The 26,605-nt window shown below is 45.0% G+C and overlaps 1 protein-coding gene across 2 annotated transcripts in view; it reads left to right on the top strand.

Moving 5' to 3' along the window:
- TNRC6B (trinucleotide repeat containing adaptor 6B) overlaps positions 1-26,605 on the top strand; it is a 712,161-nt gene that overhangs the window by 355,804 nt on the left and 329,752 nt on the right. For both annotated transcript variants that reach the window (XM_033929420.1, XM_033929419.1), the window contains one exon: positions 2,090-2,164. In XM_033929420.1, the coding sequence (XP_033785311.1) occupies positions 2,090-2,164 (75 nt within the window). The remainder of the gene's footprint in view (positions 1-2,089; positions 2,165-26,605) is intronic.

The raw sequence follows: 26,605 nt of genomic DNA, 5'->3' as shown, positions 1-26,605 counted from the left end.
AAGCATGCTTGTAAACCAAACTACTCATATATCAAAGCGAGTTTCCCCATAGGAAATAATGGAAACTCGCTTTGATATGTTTCCCCCCCTGCTCAAACCGGCACCCCCCCCCCTCCGTGCGCACTGGCACCCCCTGCCCGAACAACCTGAACTTATCCCCATCCGTCTGGCACTGGCACGCAGCCCACAGGACGTGCCGGTGCCGCTTGAAGATCTTCCTGCCTCTGCCGGGCCTTGAGCTTGCATCTGCGCATGCTCAAGGCCTTCTAATTCTCCCTCTCGGCGATACACTTGGATCGAAAACTTTGCCAGACAATTTAAAATAACATTTAAATACTGCAGTAAATGTGGTAAAGTATATCCAGACAGGTGCGTATCTTTCATGTTTTGTGCGAAGAAATCGGTGCTGTTCATACTGTGCTTCTTTATCTCACCGAAGTACGGTGGCTCTCCAAGGGCCACATGCTAAGCAGGGTTTTTGAATTGCGTGAGGAAACTATACAGTTTCTTACTAACCAAAATTTTGATTTAGTTAAAGTTTTTGAAAAAAAGAGAGGCAATACGTCAACTAGCCTACTTACTTAGCAGATGTATTTAGCCACCTGAATGAATAGACGGTCTTATTGAAATACGAGCCAATGCACGTATACATATGGAATTTGAAAAACTGGACGGAACAATTCTGGTGTACACAGTAGTGGCTGCCCAATTCAGGAAAAAGAAATATCGTTTTTATGATTCAATTTGATTTTCCTGCCCAATTGGGTGTTTTTTTCAAACATCTTGGTGGGTTTATTTTATAGCCTATTCGTCCCCTTTGCCCTCTCATACCCTCATACGCTTTGGTGTAAACAAAATTTTTAAAAAAAAATTTTTCCTCTCTTTGTGAAATCCTAGCTCACGTTCGGGGTCTAACACCAGCTCTGGCAGGATACACATTTCAAATCTGACATATTGTAATCACAAAACAGAAAATAAAATAATTTTTTCTACCTTTTGTTGTCTGGTCATGCTTCAAATCATGTTAGTCCCAGGCTCTGGTTGTCTTCTGATAACTTGCTTGCCAGGGTCTCCTTTCTTCTTTCTCCATGCTAACGATTATGACAGAGACCCTGCAAACCCTGAGCTTGAACCTCAGGAATATAAACCTAGTCCTACCAGCAGCCCAGGAAGGAAAGGTTTAGAACCCCTGAGAGAAAGGCAGAACCAAATTAAAAGTCCCAGATACAAAGCTGTCTCTTTAAAGTCTGCAAAAGCTGAGTCCCAGTTTGAGGTCAGGTCCCTTCAAATCTTCTCCTGTCCCAGCTAGAGGGAGGGGTTGGGGCCCTGGAGCATGGAACTTTAGAGAGCAGCTTTCCTTACCAATGCCATGATCTCCCCCGGGCTTACCGAGGTACCTGGTGATCCAGCAGGGGACTTTGTGGCAGGAGCGTGGCCCTCTCTCTCCTGCTTCTACACGGCTGCTTTCTAAAATGGCTATTGTCACCTTTCACAGCTGCTCCCGGTATTTCCTGTAGTACCGTGAGAAGTTTTGGCAGCCATTTTAGAAAGAAACTGTGAGACGGCAGGAGCTAGAGGGCCACCTGGTACTTCAGTAGGCCTGGGTGGAGTTGGAGGGGACGAGAATCGTGGGGTTTGCAGGGAGAATAAAGGGTCGAGGCCTGGTGAGCAGCAGCCACATTGCTGAAGAGCTGAATGTGGCTCGTGAGCCACTGGTTGCCAACCCTTGTTCTAGGCAAACTAGTTTTGTCCCTCTTCATAGCACACTCTGCTAGGTATAACTGACAATATCTATATCAACATAGACCAGGTAAAAACTGTCCACCTGAACTTGTTAGATATGTTATCTGTGTTTTATAGGTTCTGTGTTGGAGAACCATTTAGTTCATCTTGATCCATTGTTTTCCCTGCTCTGATGCTTTAAAATAGAGGTCCAAAAACAAAATGAAAGATACACACGCCTCTGTTTATGAATCAGTTTATGGTAATTACTAGTAACTTGATTAAACCAGTTTTGGAATTATGTTTTGTATATAATCATTGCAACTCTGATTTTTAGCCAAGTATCTTTGATATTTTTCTATTTTAGGGCTCCTTGAAAGGGGGAAACAGTGATTCTTGGATGAATCCTATGTCCAAGCAGTTTTCAAACATGGGACTGTTGGTGAGTTTCTTTTAAAATGGGGTTCTAGTGTCATAACAAGTATGCTATAAATGAACGCTATTGTGACAACAATGGGCTTCTGATTATTTTCTACCCAAATTTTTCCGGTTGTCCTTACAGGACATTTTTTTGTTCACACAATCTTCAGTATTCTGTAGTGTTGAGAAGTCATTTATGAGGCATATTTTAGAAGTATGTTTTTATAGTTAAGAACATAAGAATTGCCATACTTGACTAGGCTGAATGACTGGCTAGAGATCATGCTCCTGCCTATGTGAAGGAAAATACCCTTAATTTTTCCCAGGACAAGTTGGTAGCATATTCTCACGTGTGGGTGATGTCATCCATAAAGCCCCGGTATGGACAGCTTTAAAAGTGCATCACCACTTTAAGAACTTAAGTTCGCAAACTGCCCGCACAATGCATGCGCGAGTGCCTACCCACCCTGGCGTAGGCTCGCAGTACCTCTTAATTTTCTGAGGCGCTAAGAAGTGTTTTTGAATGCTGTTCAAATTTTGTGTATTTTTCCTTACTGCTCACATGTTGTTCTTTTCCTTTAATTTAAGGTTAACTTAACTTAAAATTTCCCTGCTTTTTTTTTTTCTCCTCTCTTTTCGCCTCACGGGCTTTGTCCGACGAAGCCTTTTCTTTTTCTCAGCCAATGAGTTTGATTTGGATGAGGTGGTCTTTCCATCGATGTCCCGGCCGTTAATAGGTTTTAAGAAATGCTGCAGGTACCATAGGCAAATTTCCATCACTGACCCCCACAGTAGGTGCTTGCAGTGCCTTGGTCCAGAGCACCACGTAGAGTCTTGTGTTCTGTGTTCTACCCTGCAGAAACGTTCCATCAAGAGCTGGAAACTTCAACAAGAAAAATTGTTTGGCACCGGCATGGACACAGAGAATACGTCACAACCTTCGACGTCAAAGGCATCCACATCGACATTGGCGTTGGGAGACATCGCTCTGTCTGGTAAGCCAGCTAAGAAGCCGCCAGCTTCCCAACAGTTCTCGCAGGTCACCCATGCATCGAGTCCCATGATGCCGACCAAGCAACAACCTCTCTTGCACCTTGCATCTCCTACATCGAGGTGTGCATTTTCTTCAAGGTCACCCTCTCCAAGGCAAGATGCAGCACCGATGGTACTGGCAGAAAGGCCAGAGGTACCAGTGCTTTCTTTTACCAAATTTATTTGCCAGTTGGGCAAAAAGCTACCAGTCAATCTAGAAGCTGATTCTTCCTATAGTGCTGAATACTTGGAGGCCTTAGATTATGATGAGCCTCCTAAAGAACTTCTCAGACTACCCTTGCAAGCTATTCAGGATGGATGGACTCCATCTCAGCAGAGACGGAACGAGGCTACTTGCAATCAACATTAAGAGAGAAATTGAGAAGTTTTAAAACTAGGAAGAAGGGGACAGCCGACAGAGTCGATGGTTCGGGAACCGGCATACCCAGAGGATACCGTGCAGGAAGATAGCGGGGAAGACTCACCGGATCATAGGCAAGACAGAAATCCTGACAGATCGAAAGGGACATGAGAGGGCAGGAAATGGGTGACTTCAATTATCCAGGGATAGAATTTGAACCTAGGCACCTCCGGCTGTGGTAGGGAGGCCAAGTTCTTGGATGCTGTGGGCGATTGCTTCCTGGAACAACTTGTCAAGGAAAATATGAGAGGAAATGCAATTCTGGACTTAATTCTAAATGGACTACGAGGATCGGAGCAAGATGTAGAAGTAGAGGGGACACTGGGAACCAGTGATCACAATATGATCCACTTCGACCTGGACACAGGGGCGAAACATTGATCCAGAACGACGGCCACGGCACTGAACTTCTGAAAACGGGATTACGAAGGGATGAGACTCATGGTGGGGAAGAAGATTAAGAAGAGGATAAGCACTGTAAAAACACTAGAGCAAGCATGGTCCCTTTTTAATGACACGGTCACCGAAGCACAAAAACTATATATACCACTTATCAACAAGGGATCCAAGTGGAAAAGAACAGGGAACCGGTGTGGCTCACTGTAGCGGTGATTGAAGCGATCAGAGACAAGAAGACTTTGTTTAAGGAATGTAAAAAGTCAAAAACGGATGAAAACTGGAAAAAGCACAAACAGCATCAAAGAAGGTGCCATAAGGCGGTAAGAGGGGCCAAAACAGACTATAAGGAAAAAATAGCCAAAGAGGCAAAAAACTTCAAGGCGTTCTTTCGATATATTAAGGGGAAATGACCAGCGAAGGAAGTGGTGGGGCAATTGGAAGACCATGGAATAATGGGAGTGCTAAAGGAGGATAAAGCCATCACCAACAAACTGAACACATTTTATGTGTCTGTATTTACCAAAGATGATATACACAGCATACCGAAAGCTGACAGGGTTATATGTGGGAAACGAAGACGGGAAACTGACTGGGTTGATGGTCAGTCTAGAAGAGGTATGCAGGCAGATTGATGGGCTTAAAAATGATAAATCCCCGGGAACGGATGGCATCCATCCGAGGGTAATCAAGGAACTAAAAGGGATTATAGCTAAACTGCTTCAATTGATAGCCAATCTGTTGTTCAAATCGAGAAGGATTCCAGAACACTGGAAGGTGGTGAATGTTACGCCGATCTTCAAGAAAGGTTTGAGAGGAGAACCGGGAAACTACAGACCGGTGAGTCTGACCTCGGTACCTGGAAAGATGGTAGAGGCGCTGATAAAGGACCGCATCATTGATCACCTTGACGGACACAATCTGATGAGGACCAGCCAGCATGGCTTCAGCAAGGGGAGATCTTGCTTGACAAACCTGTTGCATTTCTTCGAGGGAGTAAACAGGCAGATAGACAAGGGTGAGCTGGTCGACATTGTATATCTGGATTTTCAGAAGGTGTTTGACAAGGTAACATATAGTAACATAGTAGATGACGGCAGATAAAGACCCGAATGGTCCATCCAGTCTGCCCAACCTGATTCAATTTAAATTTTTTTTTTATTTTTCTTCTTAGCTATTTCTGGGCAAGAATCCAAAGCTTTACCCAGTACTGTGCTTGGGATCCAACTGCCAAAATCTCTGTTAAGACTTACTCCAGCCCATCTACACCCTCCCAGCCATTGAAGCCCTCCCCTGCCCATCCTCCACCAAACTGCCATACACAGACACAGACCGTGCAAGTCTGCCCAGTAACTGGCGTAGTTCAATATTTAATATTATTTTCTGATTCTAAATCTTCTGTGTTCATCCCACGCTTCTTTGAACTCAGTCACAGTTTTACTCTCCACCACCTCTCTCGGGAGCGCATTCCAGGCATCCACTACCCTCTCCGTAAAGTAGAATTTCCTACATTGCTCCTGAATCTACCACCCCTCAACCTCAAATTATGTCCTCTGGTTTTACCATTTTCCTTTCTCTGGAAAATATTTTGTTCTATGTTAATACCCTTCAAGTATTTGAACGTCTGAATCATATCTCCCCTGTCTCTCCTTTCCTCTAGGGTATACATATTCAGGTCCCGCATGAACGACTACTATGAAAAATTGCAAGCCATGGAATCGAGGGTGACATACTCATGTGGATAAAAAACTGGTTGGCAGATAGGAAACGGAGAGTGGGGGTAAATGGACAATACTCGGACTGGAAAAACGTCACGAGCGGAGTGCCGCAGGGTTTGGTGCTTTAACCCGTGCTCTTCAACATATTTATAAACAACCTGGAAATTAGTACGACGAGCTAGGTGATTAAATTTGCAGACGATACGACAGAGTAGTGAAGACACAGTAGGATTGCGAAGGCCTGCAACATGACATAAACATGCACGAGAAATGGGCTGCAACATGGAAAATGAGGTTAACGTGGATAAGTGTAAGGTGATGCATGTTGGTTACAAGAATCTTATACACGAATACAGGATGTCCGGGGCGGTAGTTGGAGAGACCCCCCAAGAAAGAAACTTGGGAGAACTGGTCAACAAGTCGATGAATCCATCCGGGCAATGCGCGCAGTGGCGAAGAGGGCGAACAGAATGCTAGGAATGATTAAGAAGGGGATCACGAACAGATCGGAGAAGGTTATCATGCCTTTGTACTGGGCACTTGGAATACTGTGTCCAGCACTGGTCGCTGTACATGAAGAAGGACACAGTACTACTCGAAAGGGTCCAGAGAAGAGCGACTAAAATGGTTAAGGGGCTGGAGGAGTTGTCGTACAGCGAGAGATTAGAGAAACTGGGCCACTTTTCCCTCGAAAAGAGGAGACTGAGAGGGGACATGATAGAAACATTCAAGATACTGAAGGGAATAGACTTAGTAGATAAAGACAAGTTGTTCACCCTCTCCAAGGAAGGAAGAACGAGAGGGCACTCTCTAAAAGGGGCTAGATTCCGTACAAACGTAAGGAAGTTCTTCTTCACCCAGAGAGTGGTAGAAAACTGGAACACTCTTCCGGAGGTGGTTATAGGGGAAAACACTCTCCAGAGATTCAAGACAAGGTTGGACAAGTTCTGCTGAACCAGAACATACGCAGGTAGGGTTGATCTCAGTTAGGACTCTGGTCTTTGACCTGGGGGCCGCCGTGGGAGCGGACTGCTGGGCACGATGGACCACTGGTCTGACCCAGCAGTGGTAATTCTTATGTTATCCCAGGACAAGCAGGCATGATATTCTCACATGTGGGTGACGTCATCTACGGAGCCCCGATGCGGAAGCATTTTCAAGCAAACTTGATTGAAGATTTAAGTTTGCTCTGCTGCTCCACGCATGCGTGCCTTCCTGCTCCACTAGGGGGTGCATCCCCTCGTGGTCTCCAGTTCAAAATTTTCCGCTGAGCCTAGAAGTCGTGTTTTTTCAGGCTCTGCCCCAACTGCCTTCTAGCACCGCAACCGATCCGAGGTTTCGGGCTTTCACCAAGGGAGTCAGGGTCGAGGTCACCGATTCGACATCGATCGGTACCCCGAACCCCGGCATCGTCTCCGAGGGGCTCCTCGAGACGTCGGAGATCCACGACCCCGGAACACTTTCACAGTACTTCCCCGGTCTCGGAGCTTGGATCGGAGCAGGAACCTCGCTACTCGAGGGAAGCCTCCCCTTCCTTCTCCACCCGACAGAGGTCTCGTTCACCGACCCCACACGGGGCCTCGGGAACATCCCGACCATCCTTCTCACGCTTTGTCCAGGACATGGGCCACGCTTTGAATTTAGACCTCCAGTCCGACTCCAGATACTCTAAAGAGTACCTAGCGGAACTGGATATGCCATCACTACCCAGAGAGTCCCTTCACTTACCGCCTAACCCGATACTCCAACAGGCTCTCTTCAGGAACCTGGAGACCCCCTATATGGTCACAGCCGTGCCCTCCAAAATGGAGGCCAAGTACCGTACAGTACCCTTTCCGGGATTTGAACAACCACAGCTCTCCCACCAGTCGCTGTTAGTAGAATCCTCCTTAAAAAAGGCTCACCCCTCCCGGGTCTCAGCGGCGGTCCCCCCAGGCCGAGAAGGCCGAACCCCAGACAAGTTCGGCAGGAGACTATATCAAAATGCGATGATGGCCTCTAGGGTGCAAAGCTACACTTTCACCTTTACATCCTACCTCAAACACCTCATTGGACTACTGAGAGCCTTTGAGACTGACCTACCGGCCTCTCGCCAAGGAGCCTTTAGCCTGCTTTTGGAATCCCTCTCCAACCTACGCCTCCATCTATTCCACGCAGCCTACGATGGCTTCGAACTCTCCTCCAGAGAGGCAGCCTTTGCTATCGCCATGCGCCGACTAGCTTGGCTACGCCTGGTCGACATGGACCCCAACTTACAGGACCGGTTGGCTAACCTCCCCTGCGTGGGAAAAAGAACTGTTCGATGACACTATCGAGGCGGCTACAAAACGCCTCTCCGAACACGAACGCTCATTTGCTCCCTCGTCCGACAAAAGCCCAAACCGCCCGCGTCCAGGCCGTATAGGGCCCCTCCGCGCCGCTACCCACAAAAATCCACTCCTGCCTTCTCGCGGCCTCCACCCAGGCGTCCGCAAGCCCACCACCGGGCCATGCCCAAGTCCCAACCGCCTGCGACTACCAAACCATCCCCGTCCTTTTGACGGGATACGCGGAAGGGGGCGGGCCCCCTCCGCCATAGTCCCAGGTCTCCTTCCCATCGGGGGTCGCCTCAAAGCCTTTTACCCTCGCTGGGAACAAGTCACGTCGGACGCATGGGTCCTTGGCGTGATCTCATCAGGATACTCTCTCAACTTTTGGACCATTCCTCCGGAAAACCCCCCAAGGAATTGCCCTCCCAACCGGACGCAGCTACCCCTACTTCTCTCCGAAGCTCGAGACCTGCTTCGCCTGAGAGCAGTGGAGGAGGTTCCCCCCGACCAACGGGGGAAGGGCTTCTACTCCCGTTACTTCCTAGTACCGAAAAAAACGGGAGACTTACCCCCTATACTAGACTTGAGACGCCCCAACAAATTTCTGATACGAGAAAAATTTCGGATGCTTTCCCTACCGACCCTCTACCCCCTGATCGACGAGGGCGACTGGCTCTGCTCCCTCAATCTGAAGGAGGCGTACACACATGTCCCAGTGCTCCCCGCTCACCGCAAGTTCTTGCGTTTTCAGGTAGGGGACTGGCACCTACAATACCGTGTCCTTCCCTTCGGCCTAGCATCGTCACCTCGGGTCTTCACCAAGTGCCTCGTGGTGGTCGCAGCAACCTTACGCTCCCAGGGCCTCCAGGTATTCCCCTACCTGGACGACTGGCTGATCAAAGCCCCGTCCAGGGAAGCGGTTATCTCAGCGACCCAACAGACTATTACCTACCTACAAAGTCTGGGGTTCGAGATAAACTTCCCAAAATCCCAACTACGCCCCTCCCAGTCCCTACAATTCATCGGGGCCACGCTGGACACGGTTCGCCTCCGTTCCTTCCTCCCCCCTCCGCGTCTAGAGGCGTTAGTAAGCCTGAGTCGAAGGTTTTCCCTGCTGACCTCGGTATCAGCTCGGCAGATGATGACTCTTCTGGGCCACATGGCCTCCACCGTCCACGTCACACCCTTCGCCCGCCTTCATCCGAGAATTCCTCAATGGACCCTGGCCTCTCAATGGCGTCAAGACCGGGACCCGATCGACCGCCCCGTGACAGTGACGCCTTCCTTGCAACGATCACTCCGCTGGTGGGCCGACTCTTCAAATCTTTCCAAAGGTTTGCTCTTCCTCACCCCACCCCACAGCAAGATACTCACCACGGACTCGTCGGAGTACGCTTGGGGAGCCCATCTGGACGGCCTACGCACTCAAGGGATGTGGTCAGCAGAAGACCGTCGCTGCCACATCAACGTGCTAGAGCTTCGGGCCATCTATCTCGCAGCTGTAGCTTTTCAACATCTGCTCCACGACCGAGTGGTTCTCATCCGAACCAACAACCAGGTAGCAATGTACTACGTAAACAAACAAGGGGGAACAGGGTCTTGGTCCCTTTGCCGGGAAGCCCTGCGCCTCTGGAAATGGGCAATCTCCAACAACACCTTCCTTCGAGCGGTGTACATACAAGGAGAACAAAACTGTCTGGCGGACAGACTCAGCCGCCTCCTCCAGCCACACGAGTGGTCACTGCACTCTCAGATCCTACGACAGGTGTTCGAAAAGTGGGGGACGCCTCAAATAGATCTATTCGCATCCCCCCACAACCACAAGCTGCCTCTCTTCTGCTCCCGGATGTACTCCCCGGACCGGCTCGAGGCCGACGCCTTCCTCCTCGACTGGGAGGGAAGGTTCCTATACGCGTTCCCGCCGTTTCCTCTGATACTGCGGACGCTTGTCCACCTGAAAACAGTACAAACCACCCTGATCCTGATTGCTCCTCGCTGGCCACGCCAGCCTTGGTTTTCCCTTCTACTTCAACTCAGTGTCAGAGATCCACTGCCTCTGCCTCTGTTTTCCTCTCTACTATCACAGGGTCAGGGTTCGCTGTTACATCCCAATCTTCAATATCTTCATCTGAATGCTTGGTTTCTCTCCCCCTGACTGCTCTCCCTGTGTCTCAATCGGTCAAGGAGATATTGGAGGCCTCTAGAAAGACCTCGACAAGAACCTGCTACTCCCAAAAGTGGACCAGATTCTCAACCTGGTGCTCCTCCCACAGCCAGGACCCGGTGTCGGTCCCCGTCCCTCTGGTCCTTGACTATTTACTTCAATTATCTCATTCCGGCCTAAAGACCAACTTCATTCGAGTACACCTCAGTGCGATTGCGGCCTTTCTTCAGCCCCTGGAAGGGAAAGCCCTCTCGCTCCATCCCTTAGTCTCTCGCTTCATGAAGGGTCTTCTGAATGTCCACCCTCCTCTCAAACCTCCCCCGGTGGTTTGGGACCTTAACGTGGTTCTGGCTCAACTAATGAAACCTCCATTTGAGCCCCTAGACAAATGCCACCCAAAATTCCTCACTTGGAAGATGATTTTCCTGCTCGCGCTCACTTCCACCCGGCGGGTTAGTGAGTTACAAGCTCTGGTAGCGGACCCACCCTTCACGGTATTCCATCACGACAAGGTGGTACTCCGCACCCATCCAAAGTTCTTGCCTAAAGTAGTGTCTGATTTTCACCTCAATCAGTCCATTGTCTTGCCTGTGTTTTTTCCCAAGCCCCACTCTCACCCCGGAGAGGTGGCGCTCCATACTCTTGACTGTAAGAGAGCGTTGGCCTTTTACCTCCAACGTACTCAGTCACACCGGAAAGTCCCACAATTGTTTTTGTCCTTCGACTCAAACCGGTTATGTCACCCAGTCTCCAAGCGCACCTTGTCCAACTGGTTGGCCGACTGCATCTCCTTCTGCTACGCTCAGGCTGGTCTCACGCTGCATGGTCGAGTAACAGGACACAAGGTCCGAGCGATGGCAGCCTCCGTAGCGTTCCTCAGGTCCATACCTATTGAGGAAATCTGCAAGGCTGCCACGTGGTCTTCGGTTCATACCTTCACCTCCCACTACTGTCTGGACTCACTGTCCAGGAGCGATGGCCGGTTCAGCCAATCGGTTTTACGAAATCTATTTGCTTAAATTGCCAACTTCCCTCCATCCCTTTTCAGTTAGCTTGGAGGTCACCCACATGTGAGAATATCATGCCTGCTTGTCCTGGGATAAAGCACAGTTACTTACCGTAACAGGTGTTATCCAGGGACAGCAGGCATATATTCTCACAACCCGCCCACCTCCCCGAGGTTGGCTTCTTTGCTAGTTAAGTGAACTGGAGACCACGAGGGGATGCACCCCCTAGTGGAGCAGGAAGGCACGCATGCGTGGAGCAGCAGAGCAAACTTAAATCTTCAATCAAGTTTGCTTGAAAATGCTTCCGCATCGGGGCTCCGTAGATGACGTCACCCACATGTGAGAATATATGCCTGCTGTCCCTGGATAACACCTGTTACGGTAAGTAACTGTGCTTTATGTACTCAGAGATGCTTCACAAAAACTGGGAAATGCCCTTAAACATTACAGTGGCTCTCAGAAATTTGGACTCTTATATATAAAAAAATTTCTTCTCCGTTTTTGACAAACCACAGCTTCAGCACCAGCCCCTAGTGATAGAGTCAACTTTGAAAATATCTACTCCATCGAAAGTCTATGCCTCAGTGCCACCAGGGCATGAAAGACACACTATGGACAAATTTGGGCGTCGCCTGTACTAAAATTTCATGCTAGCGAATAGTTCTAAATTATAATTTTAAATATTTACTCCTGTATAAAGCACCTTGTTAAGAAATTGCCTTCTTTTGATAGATACATTCCTCAATAACATTTGCAGGAATTTCATCTAATCTCTTGCCCCCTTGCCCTAGCTAGAAGATATATGGCAAGATCTGCTTATGATGCGTTTGAATTATCTTCCAGAACATCAGTTATGTCAGTAGCAATGAGACGTCTTGCATGGCTACAAGTCTTCAGGACAGATTAGCGAACATTCCGTTTGGGAGATGAGCTGTTTGGAGACTCTATTGAAAATGCCACAGAAAAGCTTACTGATCATGAGAAATATTGGGATGCTTTGGTTAAATCCAAGCCGAAGCTGTCAACTTCTAAATCTTTTAATCATTCTTCTTTATATCAAAGGTGTTTTTTTTTCAAAACCAGCTGCTCTTCCTAGAAAAAGCAAAAACAGTGCCCTCAGAAATCTCATTCAGCAATTCCTCAAAAGCCTGCTCAGTCGGGGACGTCACGTCACTGCTTACAAGATGGCTGTTTAGTGTTTTCTCTCCGCTCCAGCCCAAGTTATTAATTCCTTTTTTAGCCCCTTACCGAGATATTTCAGGTCAGTGCTATACTTCTCTGTTACCAGTAATGACGTTGTAAGTCGCCCAAAACTGCAGAATCTCCTCAAATCGGCACTACGCCATCACACAACGCATCGAAGAGATCCAAGCACGAGCCCCCGTCTCCAGACAAGGCCGCCTCTTCTAAAGATCTTGGAGATTCCATTTCGGCAGATTTACAAATACTGAGAAGCCTCATTCAGGAAAACCTGGCAGCTACTGCCTATATCAAATCAGAAATAAGTAATATTATGCTACAGATGAAGCAGCATAGTGCGCGCATTGATCTTACCGAAGAAAGGCTGTCAGCACATGACACCCAGTTTCTGGATGTTCAGCGGGGCCTAAACAAAATGTCTGTTTTACAGCGCGAAGTCGAAGATCTATCGAACAGAATGCGCTGCAATAATGTGCGCATAATCGGGCTCTGTTAGGGGGCTGAGGGGAAAGATATTATCTCATATCTGTATTCTTTTATTCCGGAGTTTCTGAAAATAAAATTCAAACCCCCCCCCCCTTAGAATTAGAGCATGCGCATAGAGTACCCTCGGGCTCTCCATCCCCGTCAAGACCACCAAGACTGATCATTCTAAAAGTCCTGAGGTACCCGCAAACATTACAAATTCTGCAATCTGCCAAATCTCTATCCTCATTACTTCTGGATGGTAAGAGGGTACTGTTTGTTCCTGACCTCTCGAAATCCTCTGCGCAAAAAAGAAAAGCTTCCCTCTCCATGCGCCTTCAATTAAAAAGCATTGGCACACAATATGGCTCGTTCTACCCAGCCAGAATGTGGATTATTTATTGCAACACCACGAAGAACTTTAATGAACCAGTTGATTTGCAGAAATACCTAGAGGAATGACCTGAAACACCAGATCCTGTGCTCTTGCATTCCATTTCTTTTGCAGGGGCTCAAGACTCTTGCTCGTTTCAATGGGCTGGAGAGGGTTATGCTGAACACATCTTGTCAGCATGCAAAACCCCATGGTTGGTTCATTGTTTTTTGCTCAGTGTTCTTTCATATCAGCATGAATACCTCATTTTTTTGAACTTTTTTCCTTTTTCTTTTCAAGTTTGTACCCATAAATTATGGAGCTCTACCTACTCTTTTGCATTTATTTTCCTGCAAAACTGTGACTGACTCTGCTGTCTCTACTGCTGTGGATACAGAAAGAAATCACCTCCATGGCTCTGCTGACTAACTCTTCGCCTATTTCTTTTAAATGGTTAATATAAACATTGTCTCCCTTAATGTTAAAGGCATTAATAACCCCATCAAAAGGAAGAAAATACTACATTACTTCAAACATCTTAGAGCCGACATCTGCCTAATACAAGAATCTCATCTCAGTGTGGAGGAGGCACAGAAGCTAGCTGGCGGATGGGTTCAACATTGTTTTTATATCATTTAAAATACTGGTTCAATCATCAATTCTCTCAATGCTGGATTACTGTAATGTTGTTTATTTTGGTGCTCATAAAAAAACAACTTATAGGTTAAGATTAATTCAAAAAACAGCAATTCGTTTGATTTTTAAAATAAAAAAACATGATCATATCAGCTCATATTATCAAAGGCTCAACTGGTTGCCGTTTGAGGCTAGAGTGTTGTTTAAATTTGGATGTATTTGCAACAAAGTCTTATTTGGGTTGGCCCCATCTTATCTTGTTGCTCATTTTAGATTTTTTATATGTAAAAAAAATATACGTAGAACTGGCTGGTTTTATTTTCCTTCAGTGAAAGCGTGCCGTTTTAAGAAATTTTTAGATAGGACTCTGGCTTTTCAAACAGGAATAATGAATACATACTTGAATGCTCTTATTGCTCCAGCCCTCACTTATCAGCAATTTTGTAAAGATTTTAAGACCTATCTATTTAAACAGTACAGTACTTAATAGATATCAATATCAATTTGATAAATTGATTTTTATTATTTTTATGGAATAAGGTTTACAGAAGCTTATCTATTTTAGTATAAATAATCTATATTGTGCATACTTTGTTTGAATAAGTTAGGGTTGTACTTTGTCAGTTAGTATCTTTTATTGAATTGTGTTATTTCCTTTTATAAGACACTGTTATCTGGCTCTGTATCTTAAATATTTTGTAATTTATTGTGTAAACCACCAAGAACTGATGGTGTGGCGGTATACAAAAATAAACTATTATTATTATTACTGCCCTAGCGCTTGTGAAAAAAAACGGTGTCATCACGTTGATAAGAAAATCACTCAACTTCCAACTCTCCTCACACAAATTTGACCCTAATGGCCGATGGTCATTTCTTGAGGGATCCATTGAAGGGAGACCACTGAATATCTTCAATATCTATGCTCTATTACATTACCTGTCTTACATTCTTGTTTAATTTCCTCTATCATCTGTCTCCTCCGTCTGTCCTGGGGGTCGATAGTAAAGGCCAATTATTGTGTCTACGCCATTGTGTCTAGGAATCTTGATCCAGAGGGACTCCAGCCTCTCTTTCCTTTCCGTTGTAGCCTCTCTAACAGATTCTACTCCTTCCTGAACATATAGGGCAATACCTCCACCTTTCTGCCCTACTCTGTCTCTTCTGTATAGTTTGTATCCCTGTAGTACTGTGTCCTATTTGTTTTCATCATTCCACCATGTTTCTGTTATGCCAATGATTTCCAGTTCATCGTGTCTCGCTATTGTCTCTAATTCTCCCATTTTGTTTCTCAGACTTCTAGCATTCGTATACATAATTTTGAGTTCCCTTTGTGTTACCTTCTTGGATTTTCTAAGCTTAGCAGTCTCTACTGTTTCTTTCACGGTATCTTTTTCTGCTCCTGTGTTATCTCCCTTATTTGCTTTGTGGTTGTCCCCTCACGTGTCTGAGTAGTTGTCCGTAGTTCCTTCTTCAGGGCATCCTGTCTCCCAGACCATCGACTGGTGGTCGACTGTTAGCTTTTCCCTGTCCTTTAGTTTAAAGCCTTCTCAATGGCCTTCTTCATGTTGCCTGCCAATACTCTTTCTCCTTCCTTGTTGAGGTGTAGTCTGTCCTTTCTGTAGTACTTGCTTTTTCCCCAGAACGCCGTCCAGTTGCGCACAAAGTCAAAGCCTTCCTCTTCGCACCATCGTCTCATCCAGGTTTTGATCGTTTGCATTTCCCCTTGTCTCTTTCCATCCACTCTTGGTACCGGGAGGATCTTAGAGAAAGCCACCTTCACCTCCCTGATCTTCAGTTTTCTTCCGAGTGAGCGGAGCTGGCCCTTCATCTCTTCCCTGTCATACTTCCGTCCGCTCACATCGTTGGTTTCCACATGGATAAGCACAGCACTGTCCTCTCCCCCTGCGCTGTCTATGATTCTGGAGATCCTGTTGGCCGCATCCTTCACTCTTGCTCCATGCAGGCAGATGACGATTCTATCCTCTCTTCCTCCTGCGGTGTGGCTGTCCACATAACGTATAATGGAGTCTCCTATGATGATCCCCATCTTCTTTATTCGGGGGTTCCTTGGGGGTTGTAAATCCACGTCCATGGTGTAGGGCCAGTCTTCTTCCTCCTGTCATACGCTTGAAGTTGTTATCGGCTCTTTGGGGGGGGACGTCTTCATGCGTTCTTTCCCTTTCTCCTGGTGTACAGTCATCCCCTATCTCAGCTTCAGTCTCTTCTGAGTTTGTAAGGTTGCCTTCTCTCCTCTCGTCCAGGCCATCTTCCTGTATTGCTCGGGTACAGTTCTCCAGCCCTGGGATCTCCACATGTTGCTGGTGAGCTTCCTCGATGAATCTTTCTAGCTCCTTGACCTCTTCGTTTGCACTGAACTCCACTAGAAACTTCTCCTGTTCGCGGATTCTATCTTCAAAGGTGAGGAGTTCTTTTAGTTCCATCACTGTCTCCTCTAGTAGCCGGACTTGCCATTTCAAGTTATCAAGTTCCATGCACTGACTGCAAATGTATGCCCAAATCCCCGAAGGGAGGTAGTCATACATATTGCAGCCGGTACAGAAGACTGGAAAGCTCATTTTCTGACTTCCTTGAGCTTCCATTTCTTGCTTCCTGGATCCCTTTGCATCTATCATGGTGGGGTAGATTTGACACTATAAAAATGATGGTGGCTCCCAAAATTACATACACATTAAATATGTTTCCCATTTATTCCCAGCCCACTTTTATAAACAATTGGAAAAGTTGTTGCTCGCCTTCCTTTGGAATGATAAACCGCATAGAATTTCATTGCAAAAACTAAAGCCCCCAAAACTCATGGGTGGAATTAATTTTCCTGACCTTACTCATCACAAAGCATTCATTTTATGTCAGGGTGCGGAATGGCTTTCGTCCAATGACTCCCTTGATATACCCAACTGGTATATCAAGAAAAATAAGAAAGTTCTTTACCAAAGAACACTACAAGATCATTGTACAATCCCTCACACTCAGTACCTTGGATTACTGCAACAGCCTCTACCTACCATGCCCAAACAACATGATAAAACAACTACAGACCGTTCAGAACACAGCCATCAGACTCATCTACTGTCTCAGCAAATTTGACCACATCACTCCCGCCTATGTAGACTCTCACTGGCTTCCGATAAAAGCAAGAACTCAATTCAAGTTCTATTGTCTACTATTTAAAGTAACCCATGGAACTGCCCCCTGTTACCTAAAAACCGCCTATACCGCTACCACTCATCCAGATCAAGAAGAACTCAAAACCTATTCACCTTCCCCCCTCATAATGGAACCCGACGTAAGAAACTATACGACAGCCTTCTAGCGACACAGGCAGCGAAAATTGACCCCACCATCACCAAACTAATGATCAACACAACAGACATCAAAGTGTTTCGAAGAGAAATCAAAACATTTCTATTCAAAAAACACGTCCTTACCAACTAATATCCTCCCCTTTCGCACAAGCTCTCCCTCTATTGAATAACACATTAGTCTTCTCCTAGAACCTGTCCTTCCAAACATATTCTGACTCCTATATAAGCATTTACCTCACTATCCAACAAACTTCTTACGTCATTATTAGGTAACTTCTAGTCTGTAACCCGTACATACTGATATTCTCTACTGTATCCTGTTATCACTTGATTCTCTGCTATGTAATTCTTACAATTGAATCCTCTACCACACCATGTAAAGTACATGAATCACTGTTATGTAATTTCTCTAGATAATCATTGTTACGCAATTCTCTCGGTAATGTCCAGATCTCTTATAATTTGTAATCCACCTAGAACCGCAAGGCACAGGCGGAATAGAAATCACTAATGTAATGTAATGTTACTCTTCGAGAAAGTTTACTGCTATCCTATTCTTCTCATCCGAATAATAGGTACCTCTCACATTCGTCGATTCCCCCATAATCCCCTTATCCAAACCACATATAAAATCCTCCATGAACTGGACAAAATCCTGGATCATCCTTGGCTGAAGTCCAACTTATGCCCCTTATGATGTAACAGTCAGTTTATGATTGACAAGAAACCAATATTGTGGCCTCAAAGGTTACAAGAAGCAAATATGGGACGTCGTCTCCCTTTGTCACACTGATGGCTCCTGGTTTTCCTTCCATGATATGATGGTCAAATACTCACTCACCGATTCACAATTTTACCAATGGTTACAATTAAGATCCTCTATCAAAAAGTCGGGTTTTAATTCTGCTTCCTCAAATTTGAACCCACACTCCTTACTTTGTCTAAACAATATTTGGCATTAGGACATACCGACTCTAAATTTTATAAACTCCTCAAATCTACCCTCCCTAGTCCAATAACCTCTTTAAAACAATCATGGGAAGCTGATCTTAATTCCTCTATTTCAGATGCTGCTTGGTCTCATATTTTACGATCCACTTTTCATACCTCTAGACCAGCCTCAATTATGCATAGCATGTTCTTCCTCATAGGGCTCAATGAACCCCTCTCAAATCCCATGGGATTAATCCCTCTTTTCCAAAATCCTGTTGGACCTGCACCTCTGAGACCAGAACTTTACAACACCTCCTGTTTTCTTGTTCCTCCATACATAATTACTGGGATTCCGTTTGGGATACTATTTGTATGATTTTTCATATTAATGTCTCCTTGAATTATCAGATGTTATTGCTGAAATCCCTTGGTTGGTAATAAGGTTGTATATTTACTGCATTTCACTAATGTATAATAAACATTGCCTGCATCCTGTACATAGTCTGCAGTTTTTGTCTTGTTTTTTGAATGCTGCTTGGTTTACTGCAGATTCCGTTGGATTCCTTTTTTGTGCTTTTCGATTGCTGAAATCCTCTGCATTTGAGAATGAACGATCTTCAGATGATGCTTTTCTTATGGATATTTTGTTAACTTTAGCTCTGAAGACTCTTCTTGGCTCTTGGAAAAATTTAACTAAAGCCTCACACTCTCAGTGGTGGCAACTAGTGTGTATGAATTATAGATTTGAAGCATACTTAGCCAAATCTTGCAACCACTCTCTCCAATTCCAAAATACTTGGAACTCTCTTAAGACATACCTATGAAGCTCCACATCTTAACTTTTGTTTTCTTTTATTTATTTTCTCCTTTATCCTTTCTTGCCAACCCTATTTCTACTGTATTCTACTGGTCTATTATATTTCTATTATGTTATATTTAGATATATGTTATCCCTTCCACTTTGTTTCCGTAAATATTTGGATTCATGCTGCTTTGTATCTAGCTGACTCGGCACACCTTTCGTGAGTTTTACTCTTCTTGTCTTATCCTTATTGTTCCTATGCTATTTTTCATGTTGACATATGTATTGGTTATGTACCTTATGCTATATGAGTATACCTTTCGATTTCTAGTTCCTATGTTTGTATATTTGCTATATTTGAAAAATTTTTAAATAAAAATACATTGACTTAAAAAAAAAAAGCCTGCTCAGTCTTTTTGATGGGCTTCTAAAGAGCATTGCTGCTGTTCCTATTTTTCAGCCTCTTCCTCAACCAATCATTGGTCAGCTCCAGCTGTATTATCCCCATTGGGAACTGATAACCACAGATCTGGGTGCTAAAAGTCATTCGAGAGGGATACTCTTCACTTCATCAATATACCTCCAGATCATCCGCCAAGAGTCTTCTTTCACCCCTCAGCAGATGTCCTTTCTTCTTCGGGAGATAGAATCCTTCCTTCTCAATGCTGTAGAGGAGGTTCCCACCTGTGCAGAGAAACAGGGAGTTTTACTCCCAAAATTTTCTCATCCCAAAGAAGACGGGTGGTCTGCATCAAATCTTAGACCTCAGGGGCCTCAGCAAGTTTCTAGTGTAGGAAAAGTTTTGGATGTTATCCTTGGATACTGTCACCTGCCGGGTCCGCTAGGAAACTGCGGAGGACCACCGACAGGTGGCAGCACCACCGACAGGTGGCAGCACGTACCTGGCGTGGATCCCAATGGGGGAGACCCTAAACGGTGACCAGGTTCTTTGGCTTCACCATAAGCAATAACAAGCCAACACCTACTCAGACATCTATCAATGGTTTAATTTCATCAAAATTAATAAAAACAAAAATACAAAACTGCTACTCTGGCTTTTTTCTTTTCAAATAAAACAGTTCTAGTAACCAGATGTAGTCCAGTAAGTAAACTAAGATTATGTCTCAGGTAAGTAGCACAAGTCCCGGACACTATTCTGGCAGCTTCATACAGCTTCAAACCAAAAAGGAAAAAAAAACCCCACAAACAAAAGAAAACACTTTCCCACGTCTTCTTGCAGACCTGGGCTTTTACCAAAATCGTCCTGTTCTTCACCAGGCTCTCTGCAACACAATCCCCAAAATCAATCTTTAGAAAAAAATGAAGTGTTGTAGGCTTTGCTTCCTTAAGTAGCAGCAACTCTCCAGCCTTTGAAGACTGGGCACAGAATTGCTGGGGCCCCTTTTATAAGGGCTTTTATAAGCACCTGCAAAGACCCAACCCTAGCTCTTCGGGGCACCCTCCCCAATTCTGAAAGTCACAGGGTTTTCATATAGCAACAGCAAAACACAAACAGCAACTTGCACCAGCTTTCTCCTGGCTTAATCACAGCTGGTGTGGAGCAGATTAATCAGTGTTGAGCACAGCTACAGCACTGCTCTTCATCCCAGCCCCCACTGCTGTGTAACCCAAAAATACCTTTTGTAAACAACAGTTCTTTGCAAAGATTGTCCCAGCAAAATTTCCACAAAAAGAAAAACTCAAATCATTGGCAAGCAACTGCCAGACTCGCGTCCATGGGTTCCACACTTTCAACTAAAGGTATTCCACATTCAACTATGTCCATGCTTTCCTCAGGGACTGTTAGCGCTGTAGAATCCTGGACTGCAGAACCTTCCCATTCCATGGGTTCTTGGGCGGGTCCTTGCCTTTGCTTGGTCAGGAGAGTCCTATCAGCTAGGTCCTCATGTGCTGCCTGCTTTACTGACTTTGAGAGCTGTTTTAACAAGTTACGGCCACACCCCAGCTTACGTGGCTGGGGCACCAGTTTGAGTGCTCTCTGGCTCCCTCTCAGGTCACTAGTAACTTTGCTTCTAAGGGAGCTTATTCTCATACTAGGCTCTGGCTTCACAATGGGTTCCAGCTCATGGTCGGGCTCAAGCCCCTCAGGATAGGCAGCCTCTACACTCTCCGAGTTACCACTCACAACTGGTTTCTGGTATCGGGGCATGGGTTTTATGCAGGATTTAACCCTGACATGTTCATCGCTAGGGATGGAAATGTCACAATACTTTATATCCCCTCTTAGATTGCAACATCTGGCTATGCTCTCTAGATCTCAAAGAGGCTTTTACTCACATTCCAACGAATCTGACCTCCAGAAAATTCCTCAGATTTCAGGTGGCATAGCACCATTTTCAATACAAAGTTCTGCCCTTTGGCCTTGCATCCTCTCTGAGTATTCACCAAGTGCCTGGTGGTAGTGTCAGGAGCATTGTGGACTCGGGATCTCTAGGTATTCCCCTATGTGGATGATTGGCTGATCAAAGATCCAACCTCTCAAGGGATGATTGCAGCAACTCGCTTCACAATTCTCTTCCTTTAGCAGTTGGGTTTCAAAATCAATTTTCCAATATCCTAAGTTCAGCCCTCTCTGAATCTGTAATTTATCGGAGCTCTGCTAGACATCATTCATCTCAGAGCGTTTCTACCTCAGCAAAGATTAAAAAATTTGATTCAGCTTTGCACTCAGACTTCAAAGAGAAGCCTGATGTCTCTTTAAGCTGGAGTTTGGCGACATGTTCCAGATGGTCACTCCCATTGAACTCCTGCGGTACCGGCCCAGCCTGAGCGTCGCTCCATGTGAGATGCAGGTACGACCACTGCCATGACACCAATCATCTTCATCAAGCCATGCTTCTCGGCACCGGTTTTCAAAATGCCGATCTCCTCCACCAGGCACCAGTCTCCTTTACCGAAGCGTAGCTTCCTAAAGCATTGGACACCTTCACCCAAGCATCTTGCCTCAAGGTACTGATCAACTTCTTTGGAGTGAATACATAAGAAGCGTCATTCTTTTGGACAAAGATCCCATTGCTCCAGACATTCGATTCCATACAAGCATTCTTCCAAGCCTAAGTGTATTTCTCCTACATGCTCGGATAAGCGTAAGCAATCTGTGTCACCAACTTCATCGGGTTGGTTCTGAGAAAAACGAAGGTATTGTTCCCCTTCTATTCCTGTGGATTCAGATCTACATCTCCAGTCTGTTCATGAGATGTTTCCCTCTTCTAAAGAAGCTTACGATTCCCAGTTAGAACATTCTCCTCATTCTACTTCTCATAGGGAGCCTTCTCCTTCTGAACCAGTCTCTTTTATCTGTTTCATTAGACAGATGAGTAATGACCTGGCAGTAAAATTGGAGGCAGATTCTAAATATTCAGTAGAGAACATGGAGTCCGTGGATATCAATAATCCTCCTAAGGAACTAGTCAAGCTTCCTTTATATGGTATCCTAAAAGAAACTCTTTATAAGAATTGGGACTCTCCTTATTCTGTACCGGCTGTTTCCAGAAAGTTTGATTCTTAATATAGAAGATCATCTCTATTCCTGGTTTCGATAAGCCTCAACTCTCTCACCAGTCTCTTTTAGTGGACTCCACTGTTAAGAAATCTGCTCCGTCAAAAATCTACACTTCTGTTCCTCCAGGTCATGAAGATCGAACAATGGACAGGTTTGGTAGACGTCTCTACCAGAATTCCATTCTCACTAATCAAGTCATAAATTACAACTTTTATTTCACTTGCTATTTGAAGTATTAGGTCAAAACTATGCCAGCATACTTCAAGTATCTGCCATCACATCGGAAATCAGAGTTTTAGCACATGTTTCAAACTCTTCAGCAGCTCAGGCAACATGTGGTACAATCCTCTTACGATGCCTTCGAGCTCTCTTCTAGAGTATCTGCAATCTCAGTATCCATGAGGAGGCTTGCATGGTTAAGAGCGGACATGGATCCTAACCTTCAAGACCGGTTAGCTAATATTCCATGTCTAGAAGATGAACTTTTTGGGGACACCATTCAGAATGCAACTAAAAAGCTTTCAGAGCATGAAAAATCTTTTAATTCGCTGCTGAGGCCTAAGGCTAAGTCATCTGTGTCTAAACCTTACAAGCCCACCTCCTCATACCAGAGGCGTTATATTCCTAAGTCTGCTCCTCTTTCCAGACCACAACATAAAAAACAGCATTAGCAGCGTCCCCAAAAATCTCAAACCTCAGCTGCTCCAAAGTCAAATCAGCTTTTTTGACCAACTACTCGAGAGCATAATCTCAGTCAAGCTGTCTCTCTCTCTCCCTCTTCCCATTGGAGTTTGCCTGCTTCATTACCATCCTCGTTGGCAACTCATCACCTCCGATCTCTGGGTTCTCGATATCATTCGAGAAGGTTATTATCCTAGGACAAGATATTCTCATATGTGGATGACGTCATCCACGGAGCCCGGATGCGGACAGCCTCACAAGCAGACTTGCTTGTAAAACTTTAAGAAAGATTGCAACTGCCGCACCACATATGCGCGAGTTCCTTCCCGCCCCAGGTAGGGCGCGCATCTCCTCAGCGTCTCCTCAGTTCTCAGTTTTCTGTGGAGCCGAGAAGTCCTATTTCGAAGCTCTGCGCTAGACTTAGTTCTACTTTGTGCCTTCTTTCACCGCGGCTCGTGTAAATTTATTTCTTACAAGGTCACTGTGTTTTTCTGCGTGTTTCATTTCTTTTTTTTTTCTTTTTTTTTTTAGTTTTTAGTTTCTTTTTTTTTTTTCTTTGTCACGGCAGGGCCTACCCGCGACCTCAGCCTAAGGGCTTCGATTGTGCCACGGTTATTTTCCAGTCTATGTCCTGGCCGTTCACAGGCTTTAAAAAGTGTATCCACTGCCAGCGCACGATATCCCTCATTGACTCACACAAATGGTGTGTTCAGTGTTTAGAACCTGACCATTGTCCGGAGTTGTGTGCCCATTGCGCTACCCTTCAACCATGAGCCATTAAATGTCATCGAGTTCAGGTAGAGAAGATATTCGGCGGTATGGATAGGCCTTTACCTAAAGTCCTAAAACCGACTCCAACCCCGGGCACATGGGATCTCTTAGGGAGAGGAGGAGATAATGGATGCTGTGTATGGGCAGACTGGATGGACCATTTGGCCTTTATCTGTCTTCATGTTTCTAGATTTTTGTACAATCAGTGCTTACCATCTACATGTTGAGAGATTAACCCACCTCTGTACAGTTTCTTCATGTAGTTGTTCGATTCATGAATTGGGTTTGTTATTAATAAAACTGGTCAGATCTCCAAAGTTCCTGTTACCTAGCAGATGAAATCTCTTTTTGAGCCACTGGATTTGTGTCATCTGAAGTATTTGACCTTGAAGGTTGTATTTATGGTGGCAGTCACTTCAGGTCAGAAAGACAGTGAGCTTCAATCTCTAGTTGCTGATCCACCTTACACAAATTTTCTCCCCCCCCCCCCCCCCTAAGTTTCTTCCTAAGGTAGTGTCCGATTTCCATCTTAACTATTCAATTGTTCTGCCAAGAGTTTTCCTAAAACCTCATGACCATCCTGGTGAAAGATCCCTGCATACCTTGTACTGGAAACAAGCCTTAACTTTCTACTTGGAGTGGACTAAAGCCCATAGGCAGTCCACCCAGCTTTTTGTTTCCTTTGATCAACAGTATAGAAGTAGCCTTTGGCGAACACAGTCAGTCGGCTAGCAGATTGCATCTCCTTTACTTTTCCTCAGGCTGTGCTGACTATTAACAGTTACATGATCTTCAAGAATGTCACAGCAATGGCTATGTCAGTAGTCCACTTGAGTTCAGCCTCCATTGATGAGATTTGCAAAGCTGTGACATGGTCTTACCCACTGTTTGGTCTAATCTAATCTAAATTTATATTACAGATCATCCCTAAAGATATAGGGCTCGACTTGGTTTACAATAAAAATATGTTTACAAAGATGTATTGATTTTAAGATAGATCATTAGGAATTACATTCTAGGTGTAAACAATTTTTTTATTGATGATAAAGAATTACAACAAAGTGCAGGTTGTTTTGCCAAGGTACATATAATAGGCTTCAACAATATCAACAACAAAACCATAGAGATATCATCCAAGTTTGTTACTGAAGAACATCAACCCACCCCCAACCCCATAAACAAACCCCCAAATTTCATCTCCCTCCCCCCATTCCAGAAATCCCAGCAAAAGCTACAATCTAATCCTGCTGAGGTTTTGGGTTCTTATATACCATTCTACAAAGAATAGAAAGGGAGAGAAGAACACACCAAACAAAAGATAACGAGAAAGAAACCAGAAGAAGAAAGAGAAAGAAAACCCACACGGAGTTGGTCGTCAGCCTGTGAAGGCATAGGGTATCATTTGCATCTTCTACGGAAACTGCCCATTCAAAATAACGAACCACTCGCTTCTAAAAATCCTTAATCACCAGACAACTCCAGAAAGCATGAAAAAAGGATTTCACCTCCCTTTGATATCTCTCACATTGAGGAGAGTCTGAACTTTCGTGAAGTAAGCTCTGTGCAATACTCTAAATTGACATTCTTGTAAGCCCAGTGAGCTCATAAGAAATTAGGGATCATACTACATGCCCTGTGGGGTAAAGAGTAGATATAGGATCCCAATATCCAGAGAAATATCTTTTTCTGTTGTAAGAAGCCGCATACTCGACCTCCTTATAGGAACATTAAAGCATATAAACAGTTATGCCACATCCAGAAAGATGGGGAAGTCGAAGTGGTCCAAAACCCTAGAATGGTCTTTTTTGCTAATAAACCAGCTTTCCGAATAATAAACCTGGGGAAACTAGCAGGCACCAGGAAGGCCTCATATTTGTCCAGAAGGAAGCCTGCTAGAGACGAGGGTATAGTCCCCACCCCCCCAGAAGACGCTTCAAATAATGAACCACTCGCTTCCAAAAAGCCTTAATCACCGGACAACTCCAGAAAGTATGAAAGGATTTCGCCTCCCTATGATATCTCTCACATTGAGGAGAGTCCAATAAGCCGGATTTAATAATAATAATAATAACTTTATTTTTGTATACCGCTATACCACAAACAGTTCAAAGCGGTTTACAGAGGAAGGGACTGTACATATACAGCGAAGATACAAAGAGTAATTGTCAAGTGTATTGGTAACTAGTTTTCAATTACAAGGAGGGACGGGAAAAGGAGGGGAGATGGTTAGAGCTTGGTAGTTTGGCTGGGAGGGAAGGGGTTAGAGAAATTTATCAAAGAGGTATGATTTGAGAGATTTCCTGAAGGATAGGTAGGATGGAGCATATGAAATGAGGATGGTCAGGCAATCATTCCATCTGCCAGTTTGGAATGAGAGAGTTCTGTCAAGGAATCTTTTGTAGATGCATCCCTTTGGCGAGGGGTAGGCAAACAGGTAGGCATTGCGTGTGCGGTTGGTGCCGGGAAACACGAAGTGGCGTGACAGGTATATCGGGGATGAGCCAGTTAAGGTTTTGAAGCAGAGGCAGGTGAATTTGAAGATGACCCTTGCTTCTATTGGTAACCAGTGAAGTTTTCTGTAGAAAGGGCTGATATGGTCTGACTTTTTGAGGCCATAGATGAGGCGGATGGCGGTGTTCTGAATGATTCTCAGGCATTTAATGGTTTTCTTGTAGGAACCCAAATATATGATATTACAGTAGTCCA

Source organism: Geotrypetes seraphini, chromosome 2 (assembly GCF_902459505.1).
Source record: "Geotrypetes seraphini chromosome 2, aGeoSer1.1, whole genome shotgun sequence".
Taxonomy (NCBI): domain Eukaryota; kingdom Metazoa; phylum Chordata; class Amphibia; order Gymnophiona; family Dermophiidae; genus Geotrypetes; species Geotrypetes seraphini.
This window is presented reverse-complemented; position numbering and strand designations above follow the sequence as displayed.